This window comes from Dipodomys spectabilis, unplaced genomic scaffold (genome assembly GCF_019054845.1).
Source record: "Dipodomys spectabilis isolate Male_0828 unplaced genomic scaffold, ASM1905484v1 ptg000157l, whole genome shotgun sequence".
Lineage (NCBI taxonomy): Eukaryota > Metazoa > Chordata > Mammalia > Rodentia > Heteromyidae > Dipodomys > Dipodomys spectabilis.
In genome coordinates, this window is record NW_024870834.1 from 6,036,157 (window position 1) to 6,063,839 (window position 27,683).

A 27,683-nucleotide genomic window follows, 5' to 3' on the forward strand; every position below is an offset into this window, starting at 1 on the left:
TTCAACTTTAAAGACCTCAGTGGCTTATGGATGTTAACAAAAAGTGAAAAGAGGGGGAAAAAAAGCCTGGCTAGAAGGCAAAATATTTGCAAGTCATATCTGATAAGGATTGTATGTCAAAGATACAGAAAAGTGATTGCAATTTGCTTCAGAATGAGAAGTGCTCAGTGTACCTTGTCCCCTAGGGAGAATTCTAGAAAACAACAACAAAATAAAAGGATGATTGTATAAGAGTACTCTGAAATAACTTGTTTTTCTGTGTCATTGTGTATCTGTTGTTCCGTGTCTATGAAGATTCTCTGCAGCTGACTCTTGTTTTAGGCATCAAGATAAAACTGGAACAAAATGAGTCCTAAAAGAAGTACAGTGGGCACAACTTAATCTGCTCCTAAAATTCTGAGACATAACTAAGTAATGTACTTGTGAAGTTTTGCACTTTCTTAAGCTCCTTTTTATGTGTGCTTCAGTGTGGGTGTGTCTAATTTAAAGCTTTTCGTAAGTATGTATATGTATGTGAAAGTCATTAGTATAATCTTTTTTTTTTTTTGGTGCTAGTCCTGGGGCTTGAACTCAGGGCCTGGCTGCTGTCCCTGAGTTTCTTTTGCTCAAAGCTAGTACTCTACGACTTGAGCCACAGTGCTACTTCTGACTTTTTCTGTTTATGTGGTACTGAGGAATCGAACCCAGGCTTCATGTATGCTAGGCGAGCACTCTACCATGAAGCCACGTTTCCAATCCTTAATAGAGTTAATGCCTCCTCTCAACTAGGCAGGCATTCAGGATTTCCCACCTTATCACAGAAGGATTTTAGGGAGAGTTATCATAATCTACTTCAATCTATTTAATGTATAATTTAGATTCTTTTACAACAGGTGTATCCATAACAAATGTGTTTTCATAAAAATTTTAAAACAGATTGCATTTCCCCCTGCATCTGCATTGGAATGTGAGACTTTTTAGAGGGTTTAAATCTACTGGAAAAAATGTACGATTTTGTCTGAATTAAAAAATATTTGTAAAAGTGATTTCAAAATGTAAATGACAAATGTAAAATAAAATTAACAAATAGGAAAATGATATAAGGAAGGCATAGACATATTTTTGAGCAGGAAGTTCAAGGGAGAAGAAAATGCTTTTCAGTGAGAGAGCTTATTTCAGAATATTGTTCCAAAATTGTGGGGGGAAGGGAATTCCAAAGGTGCAAAAAGTTGCAAAATAAAAGTGAGTAAATCTTTTTAAGAGATGGACTAAATTGTGTAAGATGGAGCTTATGAAAAATTTATGCTCATGATTACATTGGTTATAATTTAAGGGCCATCAAATCATTTCCCGTGGTTAAAAATTAATGCACTGAAATAAAACTAAACTGTAAGAATATTGTTCTGCTCTTAGCAACATTTGAGTAAACAAACCAACCTAGCTTAAAGGAGATTTTGTTTTACCAAACTTTTGTTATCAAACTTTTGACTACTTAGGAAATGGAGACTTAACTGAATCAGAGTAAACAGAAGTCATGTAGGTCTTTTAAGTGACTACCTTGTAACTATGGCAAACAGCTATCATTTTTTTTTTTTTTGGAGGGGGGGGTTTGGTCGTGGGGCCTGAACTCTGGGCCTGGGCGCTGTCCCTCAGCTCTTCAGCTCAAGGCTAGTGCTCTACCACTTGAGCCATAGCACCACTTCTGGCTTTTTTTTTTCTTTTTGCTTATGTGGTACTGAGGAATCGAACCCAGGGCTTCATGCATACAAGGCAAGCGCTCTACCACTGAGCCACCTTCCAAGCCCGAAACAGCTATCATTTTAAGTGATTCTATTATATTTAATTCCCTTTATGTCTGTGAGAAGTAGAACTGTATGTGTGAACTTTTGTGTGAATGTTGCAATGTTTACAGATTTTTAAACGTAAAAATGACCAAAATGCACTGCCTCTGAACCTTTAACACCTTTTTTTCTTAATTAAATAAGCATTATTATATATATGAAGTATACCTATACATTAGGAAATGAGGCTGAGGAAGTGGCACTGTGGTTCAAGTGGTAGAGCACTCGTCTTGAGCTGAAGAAATGAGAGACAGTGCCCAGGCCAAGAGTTCAAGCCCCACGACTGACAAAAGAAAAAAAAAAAAAGTAAATAAAATAAAAAGAGCAAAGGAAATGAGGCTGAGATCATGGGCGCTGCTCCTATCTTGTAAGAGAAGCTTTGACTTTTGTCAGTGTTGCATACTTCTCCAAAGATAAAAATGAAATTACTAGGTGTATGTGACACCTGTGCAGGCTGAGCTTCGTGGCAGGCTCCTTCAGAGGGGAAATTTATACACGTTCCCCAAGGAGATAATCCTTGTAAACACAAAGCTTAGGAAAACACCTTACCTCTTCCAAATTAAAACTGTGAGGGATGGCAGCCTTTGCTAGGCTTGTGTCCATGTGTTCCTGATTTTCTAACAAGGCGAGCCTAAGGATGTTGATGTGATGCTGTCAGTCGTAATTAGTATCCTAAAATGCAGTGGAAATAGCTAGACTGGTTTTCAAATGTTTAACTATGGCTATTCTAAGTGTTTTATTTTTGTCATCTATAGTTTGATCCTTCTCTAAAACACTTGCAATTGGGCTCATAGATGATGACTTATTTTGCAAATAAGTTAGCTTTTTAAATATTTGGAGATTTTTGTTTGTTTTTGTACTTTTCTCATATAACTTTGCCTGTTGGCTGCTTCCATTCTGCAGAAATACAACTTCTAATAAGAGCAGTGTTTTTGAGATGCTAGGAATCACCTACAGGACTGATAGGAATGAACTCCAAGGCTAGCACCAGTGGTTCACACCTGTAAACCTAGCTGCTCAGGAGGCTGAGATCTGAGGATTGCAGTTGGAGGCCAGCCTGGGTAGGTTGTCCAGGAGACTCTGATCTCTAACCATTAAAAAGTTGAAAGTGGAGCTGTGGTTCAAGTAGTAGAGTGCTAGCCTTCAGCACAAAAGCTCAGGGATAGCACCCAAGCCTTGAATTCAAGCCCCAGGACCAGAACAACAACAAAAAAAAAAAAAAAAGAAAGAAAGAAAGAAAAGAAGAATGAATTACAGGTTGGGAATGGGCTTAGTGGTAGAGTGCTTGACTAATATGCATGAAGCCCAGGGTTTGATTTCTGAGTACCCCATAAACAGAAAGAGCCAGTCTAAAGACCACTCCTTCTAAACCTCTTAGTTGCCTAAATCTGCCACAAGGGTCTTCCTGGCACTGAGTCCCACCTGATTTATCTGTCGCCTCCCCTCTCACAGGGGACCAGACCAGACCATCTGTGAGAAAACTTACTGCTGTGGTGGTGAACTTTGACCATGAAAGCCAAACCACAAAGAGGCTAAGCAGTGGACTTGGGAGAAAACCGTTCGGACAAAAGGAAAAGTTGTCAAGATTTAAAGGGAGTCATGTGCCAATTCTTCCAGAAGGAGTGAGGCTGCGAAGCTGAGGTAGCTCTCAAGCCTGGCAACTCTTACAAAGGCAAACTCCTATCTCTGGAGGAGGCCTTTTTTTTTTTTCCGGTCATGGGGGCTTGAACTCTGGGCCTGGGCGCTGTCCCTGAACTCTTTAGCTCAAGGCGAGCGCTCTACCACTTGAGCCACAGCACCACTTCTGTTTTTCTGGAGGTTAATTGAAGATAAGAGTCTCACAGACTTTCTGCCCTGGCTGGCTTTGAACTGTGATCCTTAGATCTCAGCCTCCTGAGAAGCTAGGATTACAGGTGGGAGTCACTGGTGCCCAATAGGTAAAGGCCTTATCTTTAAGTAGAGACAAGAAGGACTATTTCCACTGGACCCCAAACAAATCCTTTCATGGAGCTGTTCAAGAAATAGGATATCCTCACACTATTTATTTAATTGGATGTCTCTTGTATTCTGCTTTAGAATAGCATTTCTACTTTCACAGTGGGTTCTTCTGACTTACATTCTCTTAACTATTAGAACACGTCTCTCCTTGTGTGCTAGTTTTTCACTAGCCAGGAAACTGTAGCTAAGTTGGCCAACACCAACACTGAGGAATGTTCCCACATAACAGGGAACTAGGACCCGTCCTACTGCTGTTTCAAAAAAACAGAATGCCTTACTTGGACCCAGGAATGAAGAAAAAGCAGGAAAAAGAGCCTCAGGACAAACCACTAGGAAAACGGAGTTTTGATCAGACTGCTCCTTTCCTCTTTGACGTAATTATATATTGGTAATGCGTTTTGAGAATAAAGTAAGAAAATACTGAATTATACTATCCATAAGGGTGAACTTTATGGCAGATGAATTATATGTTTTTTTTTTAATATGAAAAAAGTAGATCGGAACTAGTTGCTTTAACTTCATACCTGTGTGCTTTTTATCTTCCTAAATAATGAAAAGTATGTTTCCCAAGAGGTAGCCAGCATGGTTATAATAATGGGTGGGGTGAATAAGCTTTGTTCCAAACCAGCAAGTCGACCTGTGTGTCCACCCAGATGCTGCACCTAGGAAACCACCTGTCAACCAGATGTTAACATGAACCTCTTCTATGCACCTGCTTGACCCCACAGGATGGGCAGAAATGCTTCCTGCTCGATTGGTTGGTCCCAAATTCCAGGCTCTGCTCTTGTCAAGCCCCATCCTGCCTCATTTGAGTGGGGAAGGGAGGGTGTGGTCTCCGTAGCCTTCACCTTCAACTCTCTGAAAGGAGGAATTCCCTTTGGGGAATTGTGCTCCTGCACACATTGATGGTTGGAGCCTGTTTACAGATAGTTACAAATGTCACCAATGGGTGTCTTATTTTACAGACACAGGTCTTGTACTAGGTACTTGTCTTTTGGCCTGGTAGGAGTTTTGCATCTGGCTCAACTATCCATCTCCACCTTGGCCCTGCTCAGGTGATCAACATCACGACCCGCCATGGTTTCCAAAGAAACAAGGTTCAATGCTCACTGCTGGAGAAGCTCCACAGAGGGCCTGGAAACCAAGTTAGTGGAGGGAAAGCATCATTTTCTTAGAAAGAAATAGAAAATGTTGGAATTGCATATAATAAATGTTAACTATTAGTCAATAAAACACATTTGGGGTGTGTGTGTGTGTGTGTGTGTGTGTGTGTGTGTGTGTGTGTGTGTGTGTCTGTGTGTGTGTGTGTGTGTGTGTGTGTGTGTGTGTGTGTTGGTATTGGCTTAAACTAGGGCCTCAGGCTTTTGTTTAGTTTTTTTTCACTCAATGCTGGTATTTTCCACTTGAGCCATACCTCCACTTCTGGCTTCTTCCTGGTTATCTGGAGATGAGCATCTCAAGGACTTTCCTGCCTTGGGTAGCTTCGAACCATGATCTTCAAATCTCACCCTTTTGAGTAACTAGCCTTACACACATGAGCATCTGACACCCAGCTTAGTGAGAGTTTTAATGGCAGAAGGTTAGTACCTTGTGGACTGGGACCAGTGGATTCTTCCAGAGCTATGGAAGAGAGCAGAACCTTCAGCCCAGCCCCTGCCCGGCCCGCTGCAGAACTCAACACTAATTAAATGCATGGGGAGGGGCGGGGCTACACGCCCTCAGAATGTGAGGACAAGATCAGGAAGAGATCATCTTGAAATGGAAACACATGTAAAATAAGCACACGTATTAGAGATGATGGCATTTGAGAGCTTATTCCCAACAAAGCATTCCTACACTATCATGGGGATGAAGTCAGACATTTCCTGAACTGCTGCCAAGGGATCGACCATCAGCAGGAAACAGAGAAAACGAGTTGCGCTTGACAGAGGAAAGGAGTTACGGAGAGGCTGGAAGACACTGTCCCGGCCCTTCCTGGGGCCGGCTGCAGAGCAAGGTGCAGGATTTGGACTGGACGTGAATTCCTGGATGGCTCTGGCAGGGCTCACCCTGCTCTGTGGATCGAGGAATATCTTCTCACAGCCACATCTGCACTCTGCCTGTGGAAGGCCTCCGAGAATTCTAACAGACTGAGTTCACTCAAGTCTGTTCCAGAGGCTGGAGTCAATCGTATTGTGTAGTTAGGATTGTAAAATTGGGGGTATGTGGGTAGAGGAAGTGGTCAGAGGGTCAAGAGATGAAGGAAGGGACAGAGATGAGATGGGGTCTTGGTTACAGTTGGTCCTGATGCACATATAGAGTGCTTTTAAGAAATACTTCTGGGGCTGGGAAGGTGGCTCAGTGGTAGAGTGCTTGCCTTGCATGTATGAGGCCCTGGGTTCAATTCCTCAGCACCACATAAGCAAAAAAGAAAAAAGCCAGAAGTGGCACTGTGGCTCAAGTGGTAGAGCGCTAGCCTTGAGCTGAAGAGCTGAGGGACAGTGCCCAGGCCCAGAGTTCAGGCCCCACAATCGAAGGAAGAAAGAAAAAAAAAAAAAAGAAATACTTCTGGCTAAGTATGCTGGCTCAGCCTATAATCCTAGATATTTGGTAAGTGGAGATCAGAGGATTGTGATTGGAAGCCAGCCCAGGCATAAAGTTCAGAAGACTTCATCTCCATCCATGGCTGAGCTACCAGGGAAGTACAGTAAAAGGAACACAGCCCAGGCAGCCAGAGCCAAAGCAAGATCCTACTTGGAAAACAACCAGCATAAAATGGGGATAGAGGTGTGGTTCAAGTGGCAGAATGCCTGCCTAGCAATCACAAAGCTCGGAGTTCAATCCCCAGTATCAGTACACACAGGTACATATGCATACACACACACAAACACTTCTGTAATTTTTTTTCCTGTTTAAGCCAAATCTGGTTGCTGCTAAGTTCTTACTTGTAACCAAACAGTGCCAAGTAAAAGAGTTATGAAGACAGAGAAAGCTAAGAGTAAGAGTGTGCGTGCATGCATGTGTGTGTGTGCTTTCCATCTGCCAACTTTACCCAGAGCATCTCACTTTGTTTGTTTGAGTAGTCACCATGCAACCTCCAGCTCCAGGATTTGCTCTCCTGAGCAGACCTTACCGCGAGGCTGGACTTTGGCCTCCTCATCCAAAAAAGGAGAGATGGAGTCTACCGTGAGATGTTCTCAAAACTAGCTGGACCTCACATGCACCGGGGGCTCCGAACACACAGATTTCTGAGTCCTGCTAAAATTCTAGACTCTGCTTTCAGGCCACCGAGGGGAGCTCAGGGTTTGAGGTTGTTTTCAAATGCATCTGTCTTGCCAAACCCACTTCTAATGTGTCTTAATCAGGCCTGGGAAGAAACCCAGACCCAGAAGTGACCAGCATGGAGGAAGCTATGTTTATGTTCCAGATACCTGGGAGCTGGGGTCATAGCACCCCATATAGACACAAGGGGATTTCCGGGGCTGATCAGAAGGCCGAAGGCTGGGAAGTATCAGAGCCTTGACTGTGGATTCAGGAGGCAAAGCAGAGAACAGAATCAGCCTTAAAAGGGGGTATTCTAAGCTGGGCACCGGTGGCTTATACCTGTCATCCTAGCTACTCAGGAGGCTGGTATCTGAGGATCATGGTTTGAAGCCAGCCAGAGTAGGAAAGTGCATGCGACTCAAATCTCCAATGAACCACCAGAAAAGCAGAAGTGATGCTGTGGCTCAAGTGGCAGAATGCTAGCCTTGAGCAAGAGCTCAGGGACAGTGTCCAGGCCCTGAGTTCGTGCCCCATGACCACCACCACCACCAACAACAAGAGCAAAAAGTGAGTATTTCAGTGAGCTCCAGGCCATTAGGTGCTATTTTTCTTAGACAATAAGTCTGCCTCTAAAACCTTAGCTTCTCAGGCTTCCTGGTTGGTAGGTCGGCCATGGACAGATGGAAGTAGAGGAAGTTGTGTCTCCTGCCCTGTCCCTCCTTGCAGGAATAGGGACACCAGAGCTGAAGGCACACCACAACCTTGAAGATGAGCCCCAGAAATGTCACATCGAGGAGAGCTGGGAACCTCAAGACTTTTTGTGACATAGAAAACATGAAGCTTAAAATGCCTGAACTAGGGAATTCTCTAATCTTAGATGCCCAAGCTAGTTCAAATAGGATATTGAAGGACATGGGCAAACCAGTTCAGCCAGCTTTCCCCTCCACAGCCCCCCCCCCCCCCAGGCGGCTGCCACCCAGGACAGGGCCTTGGGTCCTGCCACGTCTCAGGCCACCTTTCTGAGACCACCACCCAGGAGAGGGTGTGGCCTGTTTCAAACAAACCAATCATAGTCTGGCAATGCCTGAAGGGAGGAAAGAAATGGGGAGGAGAGAGACAACATAAAACTCTTCTGAGTGGTCTTTACTTCACTAAACTCTTTAAAACTCTGTTATTCTTTCCTGGTATTATTTTGGTACTACTGGAGAACAAGAACTCACCATGCTTGTCTCGTGTCTTGTGCATCAACATGATAAAGTTGCAGAGGTCCAGGAAGTAATGGGATGATGTCCTGTCCAGGGGCCAGGCACCCCGAGGCACCTCTCCCAGCCCCCCTCCAGCACCTCTGTGTGACAGCACAGACTCCAGCAGGCGGGAGACGGACTGCCAATGCTTCTTTGCCAAACACTCAGATTTCTCTCATGGAGTAAAACATTACAATGACAAAAGTCTTCAAGACAAACTAAGGAAACAGATGGTTCATCACGCCGGAGGGGAAAGAACAGATGTAATTGCGGATAAAATCTCAGATTCATTTGGATGGTTAGCTAATTAGACACTCCAAGGAACAGGCTGGTGAACTTGTGGTATTGAGGATGCTGGCGTCATTGGCTGAGCCCTGGAGCTGAAAGCATTCACTCTACCTAAGGAACGAAGCTCACAGCCCTGTGCTTCTCAAGCTTTGTGTAAATCAGGATCCCCTAGAGCTGAGGATCTGGAAGATCTGGACTGGGGATCAGAAGACCTTCCCAGTCTTAAAAGAGAAGGAAGGTCTTGCTTTGTAGCCCAGCCTGATTTCAAAGTCCTGAGCTCCCATCACCCATCCTCTGGGAGTAGCTGAGACTACAGGCATTGGCCACTGACCAGGTCAAGAATTTAAATCTCTAACAAGTTCCCAAGGACTTCTCAGGCTAGTCGCCAGACTAAACTCTGAGAACCACAGCTCTAGAGGAACTCCATGTGAAAATAACCAAGATATAATGACCAAATCACAGATTCCCCCCCCCCCCCCCCCAGACAGTAAACAATTAGGTAGCTTTGAGTGCATTCAAAAGCTGTAAGTATCACAACTGGAACCTTCAATAGAAACCTAACACTTGGCTGCCATTCTGTTTTCCTTCCAGCCTCGAATCCCCTAGTTTTCTGTCTACAGATTTGACTCTCCTGGGCATTCTATGGGCACAGAATGGTAACACGTGGCTAGGTGTCTGGCTTCTTTCATTTAGTAGGATGTTCCCAAAGTGCATCCAGGTTGTAGTTGTACTATATTCCCCCTTTTCTTCCTTTGGTCAGTCATGGGATTTGAACTCACGACCTGGGCACTGTCCCTGAGCTCTTCAGCTCAAGGCTAGCACTCTACTACTTTGAGCCTCAGCACCACTTCCAGTTTTCTGGTGGTTAATTGGAGATGAGTCTCATGGACTTTCCTGCCCAGGTTGGCTTTGAACCTTGGTCCTCAGGTCTCAGCCTCTTCAACAGCTAGGATTACAGGCATGAGCCACCAGTGCCCAGCTTTCTTCCTTCTCCCCTACCCACTCTGGATGAAAAGTCTTCCATGCTATGGCTATACTTTATTTATTTTTTTAGTGCTGGGGATGGAACCTAGGGCCTTGGACATACCATGCAAGCACTCTACCATTGGCATCATATCCTACCCCTGAATATAATATTTTGCTTATCCATCCATCCAGCATTTTGGCTATTATGAATAGCACTATGAAATTTGAATATAAGTGTTAGTATGGGCATATGATTTCATTTCTCTTGGGGACATAATGGGGAATAGAGTTGTTGAGTCACCTGGTAACTGTTTAACTCTGAGGGCTGTTTTCCAAAGTGGCCACAGCTCCACTTCCAGCTTTTTGGTGTATTGAGATAAAGACTCTCATGGACTTTCCTTCCTTGGCTGAGATCCTCTGATCTCAGCCTCATGAGTAGCTAGAAATATGAGTGTGAGCCACCAGTGCCTGGCTATTTATTAGCTTTTATTGGCGTGCGTGCGTGTGTGTGTGTGTGTGTGTGTGTTTAAGATCACATCATCAGTAAATGCAGGACATTTTATCTTTCTCTTTCCAATCATGCCTTTTTTTTTTTTTTTTGCTTCAGTCAGAGCCTGCAGCACAATGCTGGATCGAAGTGGTGTGAACATCTTTTGCCTTGTTTCTGATCTCAGGGGAAAACTTGCAGTCTTTAGTTACTAAGCATGATACTAGTGGTAAGTTTTTCCCTGACTCCAGGATGTTGCTAGGCTGGTGGCTCTCAGCAGCCCCAACTGCAGCTGATGATTGGCTAAACAAAGTATGGTGTATATGGACGCAACGGAGTATTATTCAGCCATAAAGAAGAATAAAATTATGTTATTTGCAAGAAAATAAATGGAACTAGAAATAATTATGTGAGTAAAGTAAGCCAGACGGAGAAAGACAAATATCATGCATTCTCTGTCACATGTAGAATCTACTTAAAAATCAAGGACAGGAATATATTCAGGGTGATACCGGTATGGGGGAGGAAAGGTGCAAAAGGAGAGAATATGGAGGGAGCAGGATGAACATAGCTAAAGTATTGTGTGTCTACACAGACACACACACACACACACACACACACACACACACACACACACACACACGTATGAAAATAGAACGGTCCAAAGTATCCAAAACCTATTAGAGTTGTTTTAATATGCAGAAGGGAAATAAGAGGAGCTATTCAGAAGGAAGGAATTTGATCAAAGCACATTATACACATACATGAGAATATGATAGGGAAAGTCTTTTGTATAACTAATCTACACTAATAAAAATGTTGAAGGCAAGCAAGCAAGCAAGCATTCTGTTGTGCTCTGTGCCTGGCGTACATCAGGTCCCCAGTTGCTGTTGGCGGATGTAATAGTGGGCAGGAAGGCCAGCTTCCTGGTCAGCACAATGAAGTTTCCTTACTGTGGGGGAGAAAAGAGCCAGGGTGTGGCCTCGGGGGACGCATGGAGCCCCTCTTCCTGCAGACTTCCAGCCAGCCACCGTGGTACCAGGACTTTTCCCAGCAGGCTGGGGTTCAGGGCCACCTGTGACCACTTCCGGGCAGAGTTGGGCTGAGATTGTGGTGATGGGAGACAAAGCTCCTTCTTTTTCCTGGGAAGCACAATTCCCAGGCTCTGAGCACCCCAGCATCAGGTTAGGAGCCCCAAACTTGGGGAAGAGTGGGAGTTCCTGGCTCTGCCTCAGAGAGGATGCGCAGCTGGAGCCCCTGCCTCCTCCTCTTCCTCCCATGGGGCAGGAGGCCATGTGCCAGGCCCATGGCACAGTCATCTGCTTGCCTTTGTCCTGTGAGCCATGAAGCTCTTAGGGGCCAGGGACCATGGCTGCCCTTCTCTTTTCTGGATCCCTAGAGCCAGGACAAACCCTGGTTTCCAGATATTTACTAACTTAGAGGTTCTTTGCCTGCTAAGTACCTGCAGCCCAGTGCTTGGCACACTGTACATACCTAGTTCAGGCTAGCTCCTTCTTTTTTTGTTGTTATTGTTGGCCATGGGGCTTGAGCTCTGGGCCTGGGCACTGTCCCTGAGCTCTTGAGCCACAGTATCACTTCCGGTTTTCTGATGGTTAATTGGAGATAAGAGTCTCACAGATTTTCCTAGCCCTGGTTAGCTTTGAACCACGATGATCCTCAGATCTCAGCCTCCTGAGTAGCTAGGATTACAAGCCTGAGCCACGGGCACCCAGCTGGCTCCTTTTGTTTTTTTTCTTCTTTTTTTGGTTGGTCGTGGGGGCCTGAACTCTGGGCCTGGGCGCTGTCCCTCAGCTCTTCAGCTCAAGGCTAGTGCTCTACAACTAGAGCCACAGCTCTACTTCCGGCTTTTTCTGCTTATGTGGTGCTGAGGAATCGAACCCAGGGCCTCATGCATACAAGGCAAACACTCTACCACTGAGCCACCTTCCCAGCCCCTGGCTCCCTCTTTTTGACTGTTGGAATGACTAACAGTCCCAGGATTCCAGAAATGCTCGCTCCTTTCTAGATCATCGCTTGTGATCCAAGCAGGAGCCCAGGACAGCCACACGCTAAGACACACCATAGTCCACAGGAACATTCATTGAGCACCTACTGTGTACAAGGCACAGAGACCTTGACCGTGTTACTAAAGTTACTATTTAGACCAACCCCAGAAGGCCGGAGTCAGCACCCTATTACAAGGATGTGGATGAGGAACGAAGCGGGTGTGTGGGGGCAGGGGCTAGACAGCAGCTAGCCCAGGATCCTGGTGATAGTGACTAATAGAACCAAGTTTCATATCTAGGACTTCTGGACTTCAGTGCTACCTTCTCCCTACCACACAGAAGAGCCACCATTGGTCTGACTTCCTGGTTCTATGCTGACACCCATCTGGTCTAGGGGTCAGCTTCTTTCCTTTCCCTTGACTTCTGCCTTTGTCCTTCCAGGAGACTGATGGACAGGAAGAACAGCTCATGCAGGCCTCCAGAGCAGCCCAGAGCCACCCTTGGACCCCAGGCCAGAACTAGAAGGGAGCTGAGAGGAGGTGAGGTCAGCCCAGCCCAGCCCAGCGGGCCCGGTTCCGGTTGTTCTGTGCATGGGGATGGGAAGGAAGACTAGGGAGGCACTGGTGGTTTCCAAGGGCAACCCTGAAACATCAGTGGGATACAGAGCGGGTTTTCCCTGGACACAGGAAGCTGAGCTTGCTCTGGAGGAAGGGAGGCAGCCTTGAGAGGAAGCAGAGGAAAACCTTCGCTCTTGACTCAACTGGGGCGTGGCCCAGGGGGATCAGGCTGGAGGCAAGTGGACAGGCTACAGTAGGAAGGCTAGCCCCAAAGGGTCAAGCTCCCAGGGTGGAGGCCATTTGCACAAGAAGGCCAGGAGCCCTGGGGTCTCCAGTCCTGGTATCACACATGCAAGTGACTCACTAAGAGACTCCTTCCCTACCCCCGACTAGCCATGTCTCTGAGGATCACCAGATCCCTGGACAAGGATGTGGGTCCGGGTCCTGAGGCCTCTCATCCACGCTTGCCTCTCACTAGAAATCAACCCTGCCTGCCCTGCCCTGATTTTCCTGCAGCCCCTGCATGTTGATAGCGATGGGACAGGAATGAGTTAGAGCAGCACATGGAGGGTCTCTGGGGCCCCCATCAGGCCTGTAAAATGGGGTCACCCACACCTACCTCATAGAGCCAGAGATCCCCAAGTGGCATCCCACTCCCGCTCCATCTGTGGCTCTGAGGCCCTTTCCTCTGCCCCAGGTAGACCCAAAGAGAACCTGGGCTGGTGATGGGATGAGCTGGGGTTGTAGAGGGCATCCAAGGTCAAACCCAAGGATTGCCTTTCAGACCTCTTAGGACCGTGGGCCCTGGAGCCGCTCCCTGGGTCAACACACTGCTTTCCCAGGATCCTGGCTTGTAGGAAGCTCCCATTGCCCGAGTGACCAAACAACCTATCTCAATACAGTTTGGAGGAGACCCGTGATGCTTAGGGTCCTGCACCGCCCAAGGCCAACTCCCAGACAAGGGAATAGCTTTAACTGGCTGGCGGAATGAGCTCTGAGTCCTGGCAGACACCACGATCCTGGGCCTTTGGGTGGGCCATGGGAGGACTAGGGAAGCTGATCCTCAGGCCCAGCTCCCCTGAGACCTGGGTCAGGGGACAAATTCAATTTTCTGGGTGTGCTCTGGATGGAATAAAGGCTGGGAGATGCTGACTAGGTATTAGAAATCCTAACCAGCCAGGGAGCTGGGAAAACAAAGCTTCTTGCCCCAGGTTTAGGAATGTCCAGGTTCAGAGGGAGGCCATGAATTTTGGGACGAGCCCCCATGCCATGTGCGTTTGTAGAGGGAGAGGGGGGATAGTGGCTCTGAAGCACATGCCCCTGAGATGCTCCAACCCACAAACCCCAGGGAAGCCTGGGGACCCCCCCTCCTCCCCCAAGAGAGCTGCATCTGGAGGCACAGCAGCAGTACCCAGGCTATAGGTCCGTGCCTTGGACTTGGAGGCCAGAAAATTGGTGCCAAGATAGGGCAAAGGTCAGCCAGCTTATGTCATTCCAGGGCCCCTGACCAAGTCAGCTACTTGCTTGGTCTGATATTAAACATAGATTGTTTTTTTCTCCCCCAGAGAAATAGCAAGTTCTAGGTTTGAAAGTTCTGAAGTTGTGGAATTCCACTGCCTCTCAGGATGGCAGACCCCAGGAAAGGACTCCTACGACAGGAGCTCAGGGGCTTAGGCATCCCATCTGGGATAGCAGAGTCCTCATGGAAGGTTGATGATGTAAACCCAGGCAGGCTACGGGGGAGGCCTGGGGTCCTCTTAGATGTGAACTCCTGAGTTCATCCAGATAGCAGATTACGGAGCTAGGAAGGTGGCTCAGTGGTAGAGCGCTTGCCTTGCATACATGAGGCCTTGGGTTCAATTCCTCAGCACCACATAAGCAAAAAGAAAAAAGCTGGAAGTGGCGTTGTGGCTCAAGTGGTAGAGCGCTAGCCTTGAGCTGAAGAGCTGAGGGACAGTGTCCAGGCCCAGAGTTCAGGCCCCACAACTGGACCCAAAAAAAAAAAAAAAAAAAAGAACCAGGTAGCAGATTTCTACTAAGGACCTACTCTGTGCAGGAATGCACTGTGGATAGACAGAAGCCTGTCTGTGAAGATGACTTGGTTTTTGTGTGCCAGTTCTGGGGCTTGAACTCAGGGACTGGGCACTGGTAAACTAGTGCTCTACCTTCAGCCTTGAGCCACAGTGCTATTTCCAGACCTAAGGTGGTCTGGGAAAACACACTGCTATGCTGACACTTCCACAGAGACCTTGACAAGGCAAGGGAGCAAGTCACGTGGATAGTGGGGTAAAGTACATTTCAGCAAAGGGCAGCGCCAAGGTCCTAAGCTAGGAGCGTACCTGATTTCCTCTAAGAATAGGGGGAGGAAGCAAGTGTGACTACAGCAGAGGGTCAAAGAGAGATAAGAATGAGAGAAGCCAGGTGCCAGAGGTTCATGCCTGAAATCCTAGCTACTCCAGCAGTCTGAGATCTGAGGATTGAGGTTCAAAGCCAGCCTGGGCAGGAAGGTCTGTGAGAATCTACAATTAAATACCAAAAAGAAGCTGTGTGGAGTTGTGGTTCAAGTGGCAGAGTGCTAGCCTTGAGCAAAAGAAGCTCAGGACAGTGCTCAGGGCCTGAGTTCAAGCCCAGGACTGGCACCAAACAATAACAACAAAAAACAAGATAAAAGAAAAAGAAAAGAACAAATGAGAGACAAGGATGCAGCAGTCAGATGACACTGGACCTACAGGCCAGATTCCATGTGAGAGAGGAGGACATCAGAGGGCTTAGGGCAGAGTTGTGGTCTGATCTGTGTGTGTGTGTGTGTGTGAGCTGTGTGTGTGTGTGTGTGTGTGTGTGTGCGTGCTTAGGGCAGAGTTGTGGTCTCTGGGTGTGTGTGTGTGTGTGTGTGTGTGTGTGTGTGTGTGTGTGTGCTGGGTGTGTGTGTGTGTGTGTGTGTGTGCGCTTAGGGCAGAGTTGTGGTCTGATCTGTGTGTGTGTATGTGTGTGTGTGTGTGTGTGTGTCTTGAACTCTGGGCCTGAGCACTGTCCCTGAGCTCTTCAGCTCAAGGCAAGCACATGATCTTATTTATACAGTTTATACAGATGTTTAAACTATATTTGTGTAGGATTCACCATAGCTCTAGAATATTCCATCCTAGCAATTAAGCAATGCTTGGCCTGCCTAGAGGAGCAAAGGTGAGGAGTCTGACATGTCTGTACATATGCATCACAGGTTGCTTTTCTGCATTGCAAAGGAAACATCAACTGCCCTGCATATCAACTTTCCTCTCTGCCTTCAGAGTCTAGTCACATCCAGCAGTGCCTGCATCCCGGACAGCGCTTACCCATCATCCCAATGATGTGTTTATCAGCAGCAGCACCTAGATGATGGAGTGTCAATCATTCACACCACGCCTCCACCACCCTGTCTTTGGAGACCTGAGCTTGGTCTAGCTAGAGCTCATGGAAGCCTGGCTTGAGAGCCAGCGCCCCCTAAACTCACCAGGCAGGGAGAAGGGGGACAGGAAGACGGTCTCTATGGGCTCGGGCTCTGGGGGAGGAGGTGGCTGTGGGGGCGGCTGCTGGCCCTGGTCCTGCTGAGCATCCTCGGGGTTCTCCACAGGGACGTTTCCGTTCTCGATGTTCTCAGGTCTCCCGTTCTGAAGCGGCTTGCTGCTCACTCCGTTAGCGGCATTGATCAGTCTCTGGCGCTGTGGGAACCCCCCGACCACAAAGACAACAAGGCAGGTGAGAAAGGGTAGCTAGACTCCACCCAGCCCTCTCAGCTTTCTAGAACAACGACCCTTTGTTGCTTCTCATCTTTGCCAACACTTAGTATTATCAGACCTTTTCATTTTCGCCATTCTGTCTAGTGGGTGTATGCTAACATCCAATCATGGTTTTAGCTCACATTGTCCCCAGTGATGAATGCTACTCAGAGTCTTCCTGGGTTGTTGGCCACTGAGGTGGCCGTTGGGTGGCCTCTCCATATTTCTAGGGAACTATGTGCCTCTGCTCTGCTAACCTTAATCAAGTTCCAAAACATTTATGGATTTGCTTAAGGCCTGTGGGTCAAGGACTGGTTGCACCATGGATAAAGAGATCTTGTCCAATATTGACCCGGAACCCAGGGACAGGAGGACTGCCCCCAGAGAATGCTCTGTCCCTGGACCCAATCCCTATCCTGGTAATGCACCTGCCCTGGACACATACCAGTCCTGGTCATCATGGGGGCTGGCAAGAACCATGATCATGCCAAAGGAAGTATACTATTCTAAATGATGATGATGATGATGATGATGATGATGATAGTAATAATAGATAATAATAATAGTAATAATAAGTAATAATAAGTTGGGTTCAGGTGGCTTATGCCTGTAATCCTAGCTAGTCAGGAGGCTGAGCTCTGACGCTAGCAGTTCAAAGCCAACCTGGGCAGGAAAGTCTGTGAGACTCTTATCTCTAATTAACCACCAGAAAAACCAGAAGTGGTGCTGTGGCTCAAGTGGTAGAGTGCTAACCTTATGCAAAAGAGCTCAGGGCCAGCGCCCAGGCCCTGAGTTCAAGCTCCACTACCAGCAAAAAAAAAATAAAAATAAAAATAAATAATAAAAGATCTATTGACCCCTGAACTAACTTTCCGCCTGTCAGTGTTAGGTATGGATTCCTAACTCAGTTAAGTCTAGGCTGGGGAAACAGTAGAGGGTTGCTGATCTGAAGCTGGCCCTGGTCAAACGCATGAGACCTATCTGAGAAAGAACTAAAGCAAAAGGGCTAGAGACAAGATACAAGAGGTATAGCACCTGACAAGCAAGCAGTAGACCCCAAGTTCAAATCCTAGTGCCACCAACTGCTTCCTTCCAACCTCCAAATTTGTTATTTTCCTGATGAATAAAAATGTCACGAAAGAGATAGAGTAAACCTTCATCCCCCGGTCCTCTAGAATGGTTAATAGCCATCCCAGCACCCAGTACAGTTAAGTTTAGGAAAGACAGACAGGTTTCAATAAAATTTCATCGATACAATACTTCACTGCTTTGGACCAAAAAGATTCAAAACTTGGAACAGTGTAACCGTTTTCTTTGTGTGTGCGCATGTGCTGGTACAAGGGCTCGAACTTAGCCTGTGAGCCCTGGTCTTAGCACGTTTACTCCTGGCTGGTGCTCTACCATTTAAGCCACAGCTCTACTTCTAGCTTTTTGATGGTAAATTGGAGATAAGAGTCTCACAGACGTTTTTGTCTGGACTGACTTCCATGATCCTCCAAATCTTAGCCTCCTGAGTGGCTAGGATTACAGGCGTGAGCTATCGGCAACTGGCTGCCTATTTCTTAATACATTTTCTACAGAAATATGCACAGGGAAGCACAGATGTTCAAAACAATGAACTTTTAAGCACTGGCAAATACGATTCTTGTGTCCAGTGGTGTGCTGACTGTGGCTACTAGAATAAAACTAAGACCGAAAAAGCCAGTAGTCAGTACATTCATTATCTTTGCAATACTGGCTACATAATATCCATTTTGCTGAAAAATAATATCCTGTATTTTTTCCCACTTGGGAGAAGAGATGTAAGTCCAGCAAGAAAAGGAGGGCATTTCCATTCTCCAGTGTCCTGAGTTTTCTTTTTACTTTTTTTTTTTTGCCAGTCCTGGGGCTTGAACTCAGGGCCTGGGCTCTATCTCTCAGCTCTTCATCTCAAGGCTAGCGCTCTACCACTTAAGCCACAGTGCCACTTCTGGCTTTTTCTGCTTATGTGGTGCTGAGGAATCGAACCAGGGCCTCATGCATGCAAGGTAAGTACTCTACCACTGAGCTACCTTCCCAGCCCCTATCCTAGTACTTCTTTTGCACAAGGCTAGTACTCTACCACTTGAGCCACAGTGCCACTTCCAGCCTTTTCTGTTTATGTGGTACTGAGGAATCAAACCCAGGGCTTCATGCATGCTAGGCAAGCACTCTACCACTGAGCCACATTCCCAGCCTGAGTTTTCTTTGAAGGTTGCCCTGTCCATAGAGAAACAGATGCACATTCATCTTTTTATTCTCTCTCTCTCCCTTGTGTTCACACACTTACCTCATTAATTATGATCCTGCTGGCCATCCGTAGCCGGGTCCTGGGTCCAAACTTGTTGGTGATCATGATGCGCAAGCCAGCCTCGGGGAAGCTGAACTTGGGAGGGCTGGAGCTCAGGACCTCGTCTACCATCACCACCGGGGGCTTGCTGTATTGTGGCTTCTCCTTCACTATGAAGCACAGAGCCAGGATTAGTGCTCATCTCTTGGAGGACTACTCCTAAGTGCTGGGACCACTGCAGTACCCTCATCTTGCTAACCTCCTGGGGCTGTGGTTATGGGGCCGTGGAGGTCTGGCTTCAGCTCCTCCAGTCAGTCAACTCAGATGTCAGCAAGTTACACAGAGCTCAGAGAATCCTTTATTACAGGACCATTCCTGGGCAGATATGGCCTATCTAGACATTATCAATTGATGGCTGACTCCTCTTCTGGGGCTTGACTTTGGCCAACTGCAAAGGCATTGGAGTTCCTCATTTGAGCCTGACCAAGGCATCCTTGTACCTTGGGCCCGTAGCTAGGATGGGGTCTCCTTTTTAGTTGCTCAGAGGAAACTTTACAGTCTACAAGACCCCTCAGCTGTGATAAACATGATAAAGCAGCAGACAGTATGGAGTCTTAGCTTCCCACAAGGCCCTGTGGTCTGTGCAGACAATCCCCTCAACACTGCTAGGAAACATTCTCACATTGTATTATGCACAAGGCAAGAACGGTCAGAGATTTGTCCCTACCCACCCAGCCCTAGAAGAGGTGCCTGAGACCCAGGAGGGTACCGGCTTGTCCCAGGGGGGGTGTGGTGAGCTGCTGGTTAAGCCTAATGTTTGATAAACACTGATGGCATCGGGGACATGTCTGTCTGTCTCTCTCTCTCTTTTTCTCCCCTCCCCTCACAAAGCTGAACAAAGCTGGCCATTCTGGGTCTCTTTCCTGCTTCCTTCATGCACATGCTCAGTCTGCATCCTGGGAGGCTTGGCATTGAACTCCAGGTCCCCAGCAAAATCTAATAACCAAACCACTCATGAACACAGCACACAGAAGCAGGCAGCCCCATCCCTCTGCACCAGTCAGATCTTGTGACTTCCTCTGCAAGTAATAGGGTAACAAGGACCAGACAGCAACCCGTGCAAGAGTTAACAGCGTGACAACGCACAAAGTGCAACAGTCCCCCTTCCTCTCCCCCCTCCCTCCCGCTCCGGCCCACAGGCAGCAAGGCTCAGCAGACAGGAGGCATGAGGGTTAGAAAACAGCCAGAAAGCACCATGCACCTCACCTCCAGCGAGGTGTGCACCGTGGAGCTGGGCTCGTGGTTTATTTATGTTTAGAAGCTCATGTTATTGCTTGGATGAGAGCAGATTACTTACAATTTAGAAGAGAATTAAGGAGACAGAGGCCAACAGAGATTGCCAGAGACGGTCAGCGTGGAGTCTGATGGTGGCCAGGACGCCAGAGGGTTATTTGAGGAGGGTGTTAGTAGCGAGCTCCTTTCACAGGGAGCCTTGGTGCTGGGGGTGGGGGTGGGGGCATTTCTAGAGGGGGAACGGGGGTACCAGCAAAGCACTGTAGGTTCCAGGCTCCGATCTGGAGAGCCAGCCCGGACACAGCCACTATGTGGGTTGTAGCTGAGCTCAGAGTGGGACTTGACACACCTGACACCCAGGGCGCCTTGCCTTGTGCCATAGCATAAGGCGGTGTGTCCAAGCCAAGAGTGGCTGCCCAGAAGGTAATTCAAACATAGGCTGGGTCGCTTCTCCCTTCCCAGGCTAAGCCTGAGGGGTGCCCAGGCCATGGGTAGGCTGGAACAGCCCCCTAGAGAGCTAGACTGGCTTGGTACAATGCAGCAGCTGATGACCAAGAGGCCCCCCGCTGTCAGGCTGTGAGCAATGCCACCTGAAAGCCATCCAGGAGACCATCTGGTGTGCTCAGCTACACGACCTCAAAGAAGCTTCAGGTACAAGAAGGTGTTTTCTTCCCATTTCCTCTCAAGAGGAGAAGTTTATTGTTTTATTTTCTGTTGGTCAGGGAGATGGAACACAGAGCCTGAGCACTGTCCCTGAGCTTTTTGCTCAAGGCTAAAGCTCTGCTACCTTAAGCCACAGCTGGACTTGCAGTTTTTTCAGCCTCCTGAGTAGCTAGGATTACAGGTGTGAGCTACCAGCACCTGGCTCAAGAGATTTAGTTTTAAAAGCTTTAAGGTTTCTATGGGGAACACAAACTGCTACTAAAAGAGTTCAGGAAGAGTTGTTTCTTTCCTTCTTTTCCCGCAGGGTGGGGATGGAACCAGGGTCCTGTGTCTGCCAGGCAGGTACCCTATCACTGAGCCACATCTCTAGCCCAGCCTGAAATCCTTAGATTGCAGGGTGGTGGCTGGAGAGCCACCTGCTCAGAGGCGAGGGGATGGGGACCCACGCTGGGGTGGCCTCCAACCACAAGACTCATGGTTGTTAAGATGAAGGCAACTCCTACCTATAAGAAAAGGCAAACCTTGAATCTCGGGTCCCCTCAGTCCCACTGGGGCATTGAGACAGGACACAATGCGCCTGTATAAAATTCACCTGGGAGACAATGCTGATTGGTCCCAGGACAGTGGCTGCAGGGGGCATGGAGAAACAGAGACTCCTTGGATGTCCCAGACACAGGTCCTGTGTCATGACCTGGCCCCGCCCCTCATCTCGATAATAAATTAAAGTCACCTGAAGAAAGAGGAGACTTGCCCAGGACCATAGAAAAGACCTTCAGGTGGGCAGGGCTAGGGCACCTGGCTGGCAAGTTGGTTGTAACCCTACCTTTCCTCACCCTCACCTGTGACCCATTCAGGCCTTACTGCTTGGTCTGGGGCAGCATGAACTCCTCCCTGCGGCTGTCCCGCAGCTGCTGTGGCCTGGCAACTGGCCCTATTACTAAGAATCAAGTAGATGTCCAAGGAAGTAGCCAGTCAGGCCTTGACACTTCAAAGAACTTGACAAAGATGAATAGAAGCTGGCCTCTGAGGCCCAGACTCCTAGGTCCCAACGAGTTGGGGGTGGGGAGAGAATGAAGAGCAGCTACCGTGACCTCAGCAGGGGTCTCCTGCAGGGGTGTCTGGGACTGGCCTGAGGCTGCCTTGCTTGGTCCTGTGCTCCTCACTCCAGCCCCCAAGTTGGAGCTGTTTCTGGAACGGACTTCTCCAGGACAGGGAGGCTCAGGCTCTGCCACCCCAAGCTCTCAGCTTCCTGTCAGGAAGTGGCTTTTCCAAAGAGCCAAACAGGTCTTGCCTGCTCTCCGAAGTATGGGAAAGCCAGGTGCCAGTGGTACACACCTGTAATTCAGGAGGCTGAGATCTGAGGATCACGCTTTAAAGCCAGCCTGGGCAGCCTGTGAAAATGATCTCTGATTAACCTCCAAAAAGCCAGAAGTGGAGCTGTGGCTCTAATGTAGAAGAGCAGCCATGAGTGGAAAAGCTAAGGGAAAGAGTCCAGGCCCTGAGTTCAAATCCCAGTACCAATACACAACACAGAAGGTGTGGGGGAATTCCCACGTACGTTTTATTCTTTCCTCGTGTACCTTGCATTAAAGCAAACATCAATCTAGGCAGTATCTCAAACACTGATTCTCCCTCCTCATTGTGTGTGTGCGTGTGTGTGTGTGTGTGTGTGTGTGTGTGTGTGTGTGTGTAAAAGAAGGGCTGTGGCTTCTGTGAAAATGTCCTACCAGTCCTGTCTGCTCAGCCTTACCTTGCCCCAGCAACGGCATGGACGGGTCATCATAGCTACCGCCATAGAAATCATTACCATCCTCCAGTTCGCTGTTCACGGGGTTGCCATTGGCAATGCTCTTTTGTTTGGTTGTGAAAAACATTTGCATCTTCATATTGTACCTGGAAGTCAGGTAAGGCAGGCAGTCAGAGCAGCGGAGGGCAGTCTTGCCCATACTAGTGCAGTCAGCGTGGTATGCAGGCAGCTGGTGGCCCTTCAGACAGGAACCTTGGGGTGTGTGTGCTGGGATACTGCTCCTATTGAGCTGTTAGCCAGCTCCCGAGAGGAGGCAGAGATGTCACACTCGATGTAGTGACTGGATGTTTTAAGTGTGTCCTAATAAAAATTGTTCTGCCATAGCCAGGCGTCGGTGACTCACACCTGTCATCCTAGCTACTCAGGAGGCTGAGATCTGAGGATCACAGTTCAAACCCAGCCTGGGCAGAAAAGTCCGTGAGACTCTTATCTCCAGTAAATCACCAGAAAACTGGAAGTGGTGCTGTGGCTCAGTGGTAGAGCACTCACCTTGAGCTGAAGAGCTATGGGACAATACCCAGGCCCAGAGTTCAAGCCCTATGACCAACAAAAACATAAAATAAAATTGTTCTGCCAACAAAGGAACAAAGGGGCACCTGTTCCCTTTGCTCTGGGAGTGACTCTCTCCTCTGGGTTGCGTGATGGCCTCCTCCCCTCCCTGTCAGCCAGCACAGCCTCTCTGAGACCCTGGGGCTGGCTGCTTCTCGGAAAGACGTCCGAGAGATCACTTGAGAACAATGTTCTTGCGGCTTGACAGTTGATCACCCTTCTTTAGGAGACATAAATGTCTCAGAGCCCACATAAGGTTTTGCTCATACTGTGTGTGTTTGTTTGTTTGGGTTTTTTTTGGTAGAGAATATCCACAACATAATTTGTCCCTGTATTTATTTCTCATTTTTCAGTCACGCTTGCATGGCATTAATTCTGTTCACATGGCTATGTAATGATCACCAATATTTTCAAGTTTTTTTTAACCAAGGCAGACAGCAGCACTGTACTCATTAATCAATAGCTCCCCATACTCAGACCCCAGTTCCTCACTAACCCTGAATCTGTGTCTGTCTCTATGAACCTGGATCTTCGAGATACTTCTACATGGAATCATACCACCTTTGTCCCCTAGTGGCTGCCTTCTTTGTGAGGAAACAGGTACCGGAACTTTATCCTCTGAGTCGGTGATGAGCACCGCTTGTGGGGGCCTTGGGTGTAGGGTCCAGAGCCTAGTGCCTGCACACCCAGGCCCGTGCGTGGGACACATACAATTGTATCATGTTGTGGCCCTTGTTGGCATTTTCTGAAGCCTCGGGCAGAAGGTAGGCTGCCTCCCGTTGTTTTGTTTTGTTTCTAAGGGTGGTCTTGAACTATGGAAGAGTCATTCAACTATCACAAGAGTGGCTATTACCCTACTTCAGAGGAAGCTGCCCAGCCACTTGGCATGACTCCACTGGTAGGACCTGCACCCCAAAACAGCGCCTGAACATCCATCCCCACGTAGGCAGCTTCCTAGCACTGTCTCTAGCAGAGGGACTGCAAACCTGACTGGGGGTTCTGAGGCTCTCCTTTCCTCTGCGCAAGGTGGGAGGGGTGAGTGGAAGGAGGAGAGAGAGGGCACTTACTTCATGATCAGAATATAAAACACGTACAAGATGATGAGCACCAGGCCTTCCCACCTCGAAGACACAAAAGAGAGTGTGGTTACTTTTAGAAATCCTGGCACTGCAGGCGAGATGGGGCGGCACAAGACAGCAGTGGGTGGGCTAGCCTCACCTCCCCCATCCCCAGCCCCCGGCAGGAGGGTGAGATATCCTAGCCAGAGCTGCCCTATCACTCAGCAAGCTCATTCTCAGCCAGCTACAAGACTCAGGCAAAGTCCCTAACCCCCAGCTACCTGGAGAGACTAAGCTGCCACATTAAAATGAACCTAAGGTCACTCAAGATTTGGAAACAGCTAGGTGCTGGTGGCTCAGGCCTATAACCCTAGCTACTCAGGAGGCTGAGATCTGAGGATCCCAGTTTGAAGCCAGCCCTGACAGAAATATCTGTGCGACTCTTCCAATTAACCAGCAAAAAAAAGTTAGAAGTGGAGGTGTGGTTCAAGTGGTAGAACACCAACCTTGAAAGGGCTAGGTAGAGTAAGAGGCCATAAATTCGAGTCCCAATACTGGGGCACGCAACCCCCTCCTCCCCCACAGATTCTGGAACATACTATCACTGCTCTTGTGGACACAGCCAACCCTATAAACTGTGGGGCTCTGACCACAGGCCCTAAGAAGCCACATGAGCTTCACAGATGTGTAACAAAGTCTGTGCATACCAGGCCAGGGCTGTGGGCATCTTGCTAACATGGTACCCACACACCCTCAGCCAGAGGGGACTTGTAGAGGGCATCTATGGCTGCTAGGGTAGCTGAGAAAGAAGCCAAGATGCGGCCCAAGCCAGAGTGTCTGTGCACATGGCAGATAGTGGAATCCCTTAACCTTGCCATTGGAGGATTTCTCACAGACGGTAGCATGAGAGGCAGGCTCTGCATCTTGCTAATAAGCAGGTGGCTCCCATGGCTGTGAATATGAGCGCTCAGGCCCCGGGGTAGAGCCTGCCCTTGTTCCTCTCAACTCTGGGCTTGCTGTATCTTAATTCATGGCTTAAAGGTGAGTCTCTACTTCCTTCCCAAGTTTCATTGGAAGCATTTGCTTTACTACAGGCTTATCTGCATATGTACACAAACACACTGAGGAAAGGACCAGGACTGGGCACTCAGGGAGGGAGCCCAATGGTGTTAGTTCCTCTGAACAAATAACAAACTGTTCACCAAAATGAATACCAGAAAGGTGAGGCTTTTTTTGGGGGGGGGGATGGGTGGGAGGAGGTAATGGGGGAGGACCCAAAGGGAGGGAGAAAAGATGAGCAAAAGCAGTTACTACATTCAATGTAGATTATGTAAAGATGGATGGTCAGGATGGGAGGGGGAAAAGATGGGGGAGAATGATGGGTAGGGTGACACTGGGCAGGTGCATTGCACTCATCATCTGACTTGTGGAGTTGAAACCTCTCTGTATCATTACTTAATAGAAAAATTAAAAAAAAAAAGAACACCTTACGGCTGGGAAGGTGGCTCAGGGGCAGAGCGTTTGCCTTGCATGCATGAGGCCCTGGGTTCAATTCCTCAGCACCACATAAGCAGAAAAAGCCAGAGGTGGTGCTGTGGCTCAAGTGGTAGGGTGCTAGCCTTGAGCTGAAGAGCTGAGGGACAGAGCCCAGGACCAGAGAAAAAGAAAAAAAAAAGAAAAAAAGAACACCTTCATAGAAACATACAGAATGATGTTCGAAAAACAAAAAGTTTGCTTTTCATGGTAAGAGACTCAGCTCTTCTGACGTTTCTGACCAAGGTGAGAGGGTGGGCTCAGATGTTGTGTGGCACTGGGGCACCTGTGACCTGCGACCCTGCCCCCTGCCCCTCTCCACCACCCCCCCCCCCCCAGGCCCATCACTACCATCACACCTCATCCCAGGAGCACACCTGGTACTGGAGTCCTTCTCTTGGTACAAAATCCATCCTCCCCGCCCCCCCCAAAAAAAACCTGTCATCATTTTAGTTTTCTGGCTTATCTGGCAGGGTGTGAGTACTGAGGAAAACAATTTTTTTTCCAGCACTTTGAAAGGAAAAAGACAAGATTGCTCAGAATGACATCCTTTTAACTTCCTCAAGTTAATTAGCATAGGGTTGTAAAAAATAATAATTCTCAAGACAGCCCAGCAAACCCAATAAACAAGGCTGCTGGAAAACAACCATAAATTTTAGCAACTTACCACACGATTTCTTCATCGTATATGAACTAGAAGGCAAAAGAGAGAAATGGGGGCCTATTCATTCCAAATGAAGGACAAACATGACCCCCCCCCCCCCCCCACAGAGCCCACGCAGATGAGCCCTGTGCTGGGCCTTGGAGGGGACCAGAGGGGCCTCCGAGAAGCAAATGCGTGAGCTTTCCCAGGTGGACCCCATGGCGTGGACTTTGGCTTTGCTAAGCCTTGTTACCATGGAGATACCCCCCCCCTCCAAAATATAATGAGCGGGTATGAGTGTGTGGGAGGGGAGGCACGGTGCAGTAGGAAGGGTGTGTTGTGGGGAGGGGGTGATGGTCAATCAGCTTGCAGGAGGGGTCAGCACCTCCATATTGGGGGCTGTAGGTGCTGGCCACATTGTCAGGGGCAGACAAGCAGGGGTGTGTGCCCTCCCAGGGCCCCGGCCCCCTGATCCCCGGTGAAGTGCCAACTCACCGCAATGAGCACGACGACCGAGAGCGTGTAGTACACCGAGTCTCTGCACACGGCCCACCACGTCAGACGCACCACCTGCCCCAGCACAGACTGTCAGTGGCTACGGCCTGGACTCCCAGCTCCCCCCAGCCCCCCTCCCCAGGTGCATGGGGCCCTGGGGCTCCTCCCTGGCTGCCCCTGGACCTTTGTTACACTTGGGGAAGAAAATAGAACCCCGTAATCTTCGAGGAGGTGGTAAAACCAGCCCTCGCCCAAGGTAGCGGCTGGGAACGGTTCACACCAGAACCGGCTGTCAAAGTGGAGACAGGGGTACCCTGTGGCCCCTTCAAGTATGATTGGTTGCACACCTCTGTCTCCCCAAACAAGGCAGGGCTGTGCGCATGAGGCTGCAAAGTCTAGTATCCTCTGGAAGTCTGTAGGTACCAAGCCACAAGCCAGCTTCAGCCTGTGGGGGGCAACAAAGCCAAGCCCCAGAGTACTGGGCCGGCAACAACAGGCATATGGGCTCAGATGCAGGAGCACCCACCTCTACTCCAGCCCTCTCCAGAGAAGCTCATCCTCTGCCCTACAGCCACTGACCTGGCCAGCGAACAGTCCACACACTCCGATGATGCACAGGATGTTGAACACGGCAGAGCCCACGATGGTCCCCACGCCCACATCCCCGTGTGTGATGAACACGCCTTGAAAGAAGATTCCACTGTGGGCCCTGGCTGCCAGGCCAGCCCTGCTCCTCAGCCCTGCCCCTCCCACCACCCCCACGCTCTCAGCAGCAAATACAACACCCTTGACATTCACACCGGACAGTGGAGGGCCCTGGGACAGTTCCCCAATGCTCTTCTTTTTAATTCTTAAGTATTATTATTTTTAATATTTGTACTGGTACTGGGGCTGAACTCAGGACCTCATGCTGCTGCTTGGCTTTTTTTTTTGCTCAAGGCTAGCACTCTACCACTTGAGCCATAGCTCCACT

General features: G+C 48.5%; 1 protein-coding gene across 2 annotated transcripts in view; it reads right to left on the bottom strand.

Moving 5' to 3' along the window:
* Slc24a4 (solute carrier family 24 member 4) overlaps positions 1–27,683 on the bottom strand; it is a 124,347-nt gene that overhangs the window by 16,025 nt on the left and 80,639 nt on the right. Inside the window, exons 6-12 of one of the 2 annotated variants that reach the window (XM_042692694.1) lie at positions 27,290–27,393; positions 26,711–26,785; positions 26,240–26,265; positions 24,049–24,102; positions 22,376–22,518; positions 18,670–18,839; positions 16,097–16,304 (exon numbers count right to left, since the gene is read on the bottom strand). In XM_042692694.1, coding sequence (XP_042548628.1) covers positions 16,097–16,304; positions 18,670–18,839; positions 22,376–22,518; positions 24,049–24,102; positions 26,240–26,265; positions 26,711–26,785; positions 27,290–27,393 — 780 coding nt within the window. The remainder of the gene's footprint in view (positions 1–16,096; positions 16,305–18,669; positions 18,840–22,375; positions 22,519–24,048; positions 24,103–26,239; positions 26,266–26,710; positions 26,786–27,289; positions 27,394–27,683) is intronic. The other variant, XM_042692695.1, reaches the window with a different exon arrangement.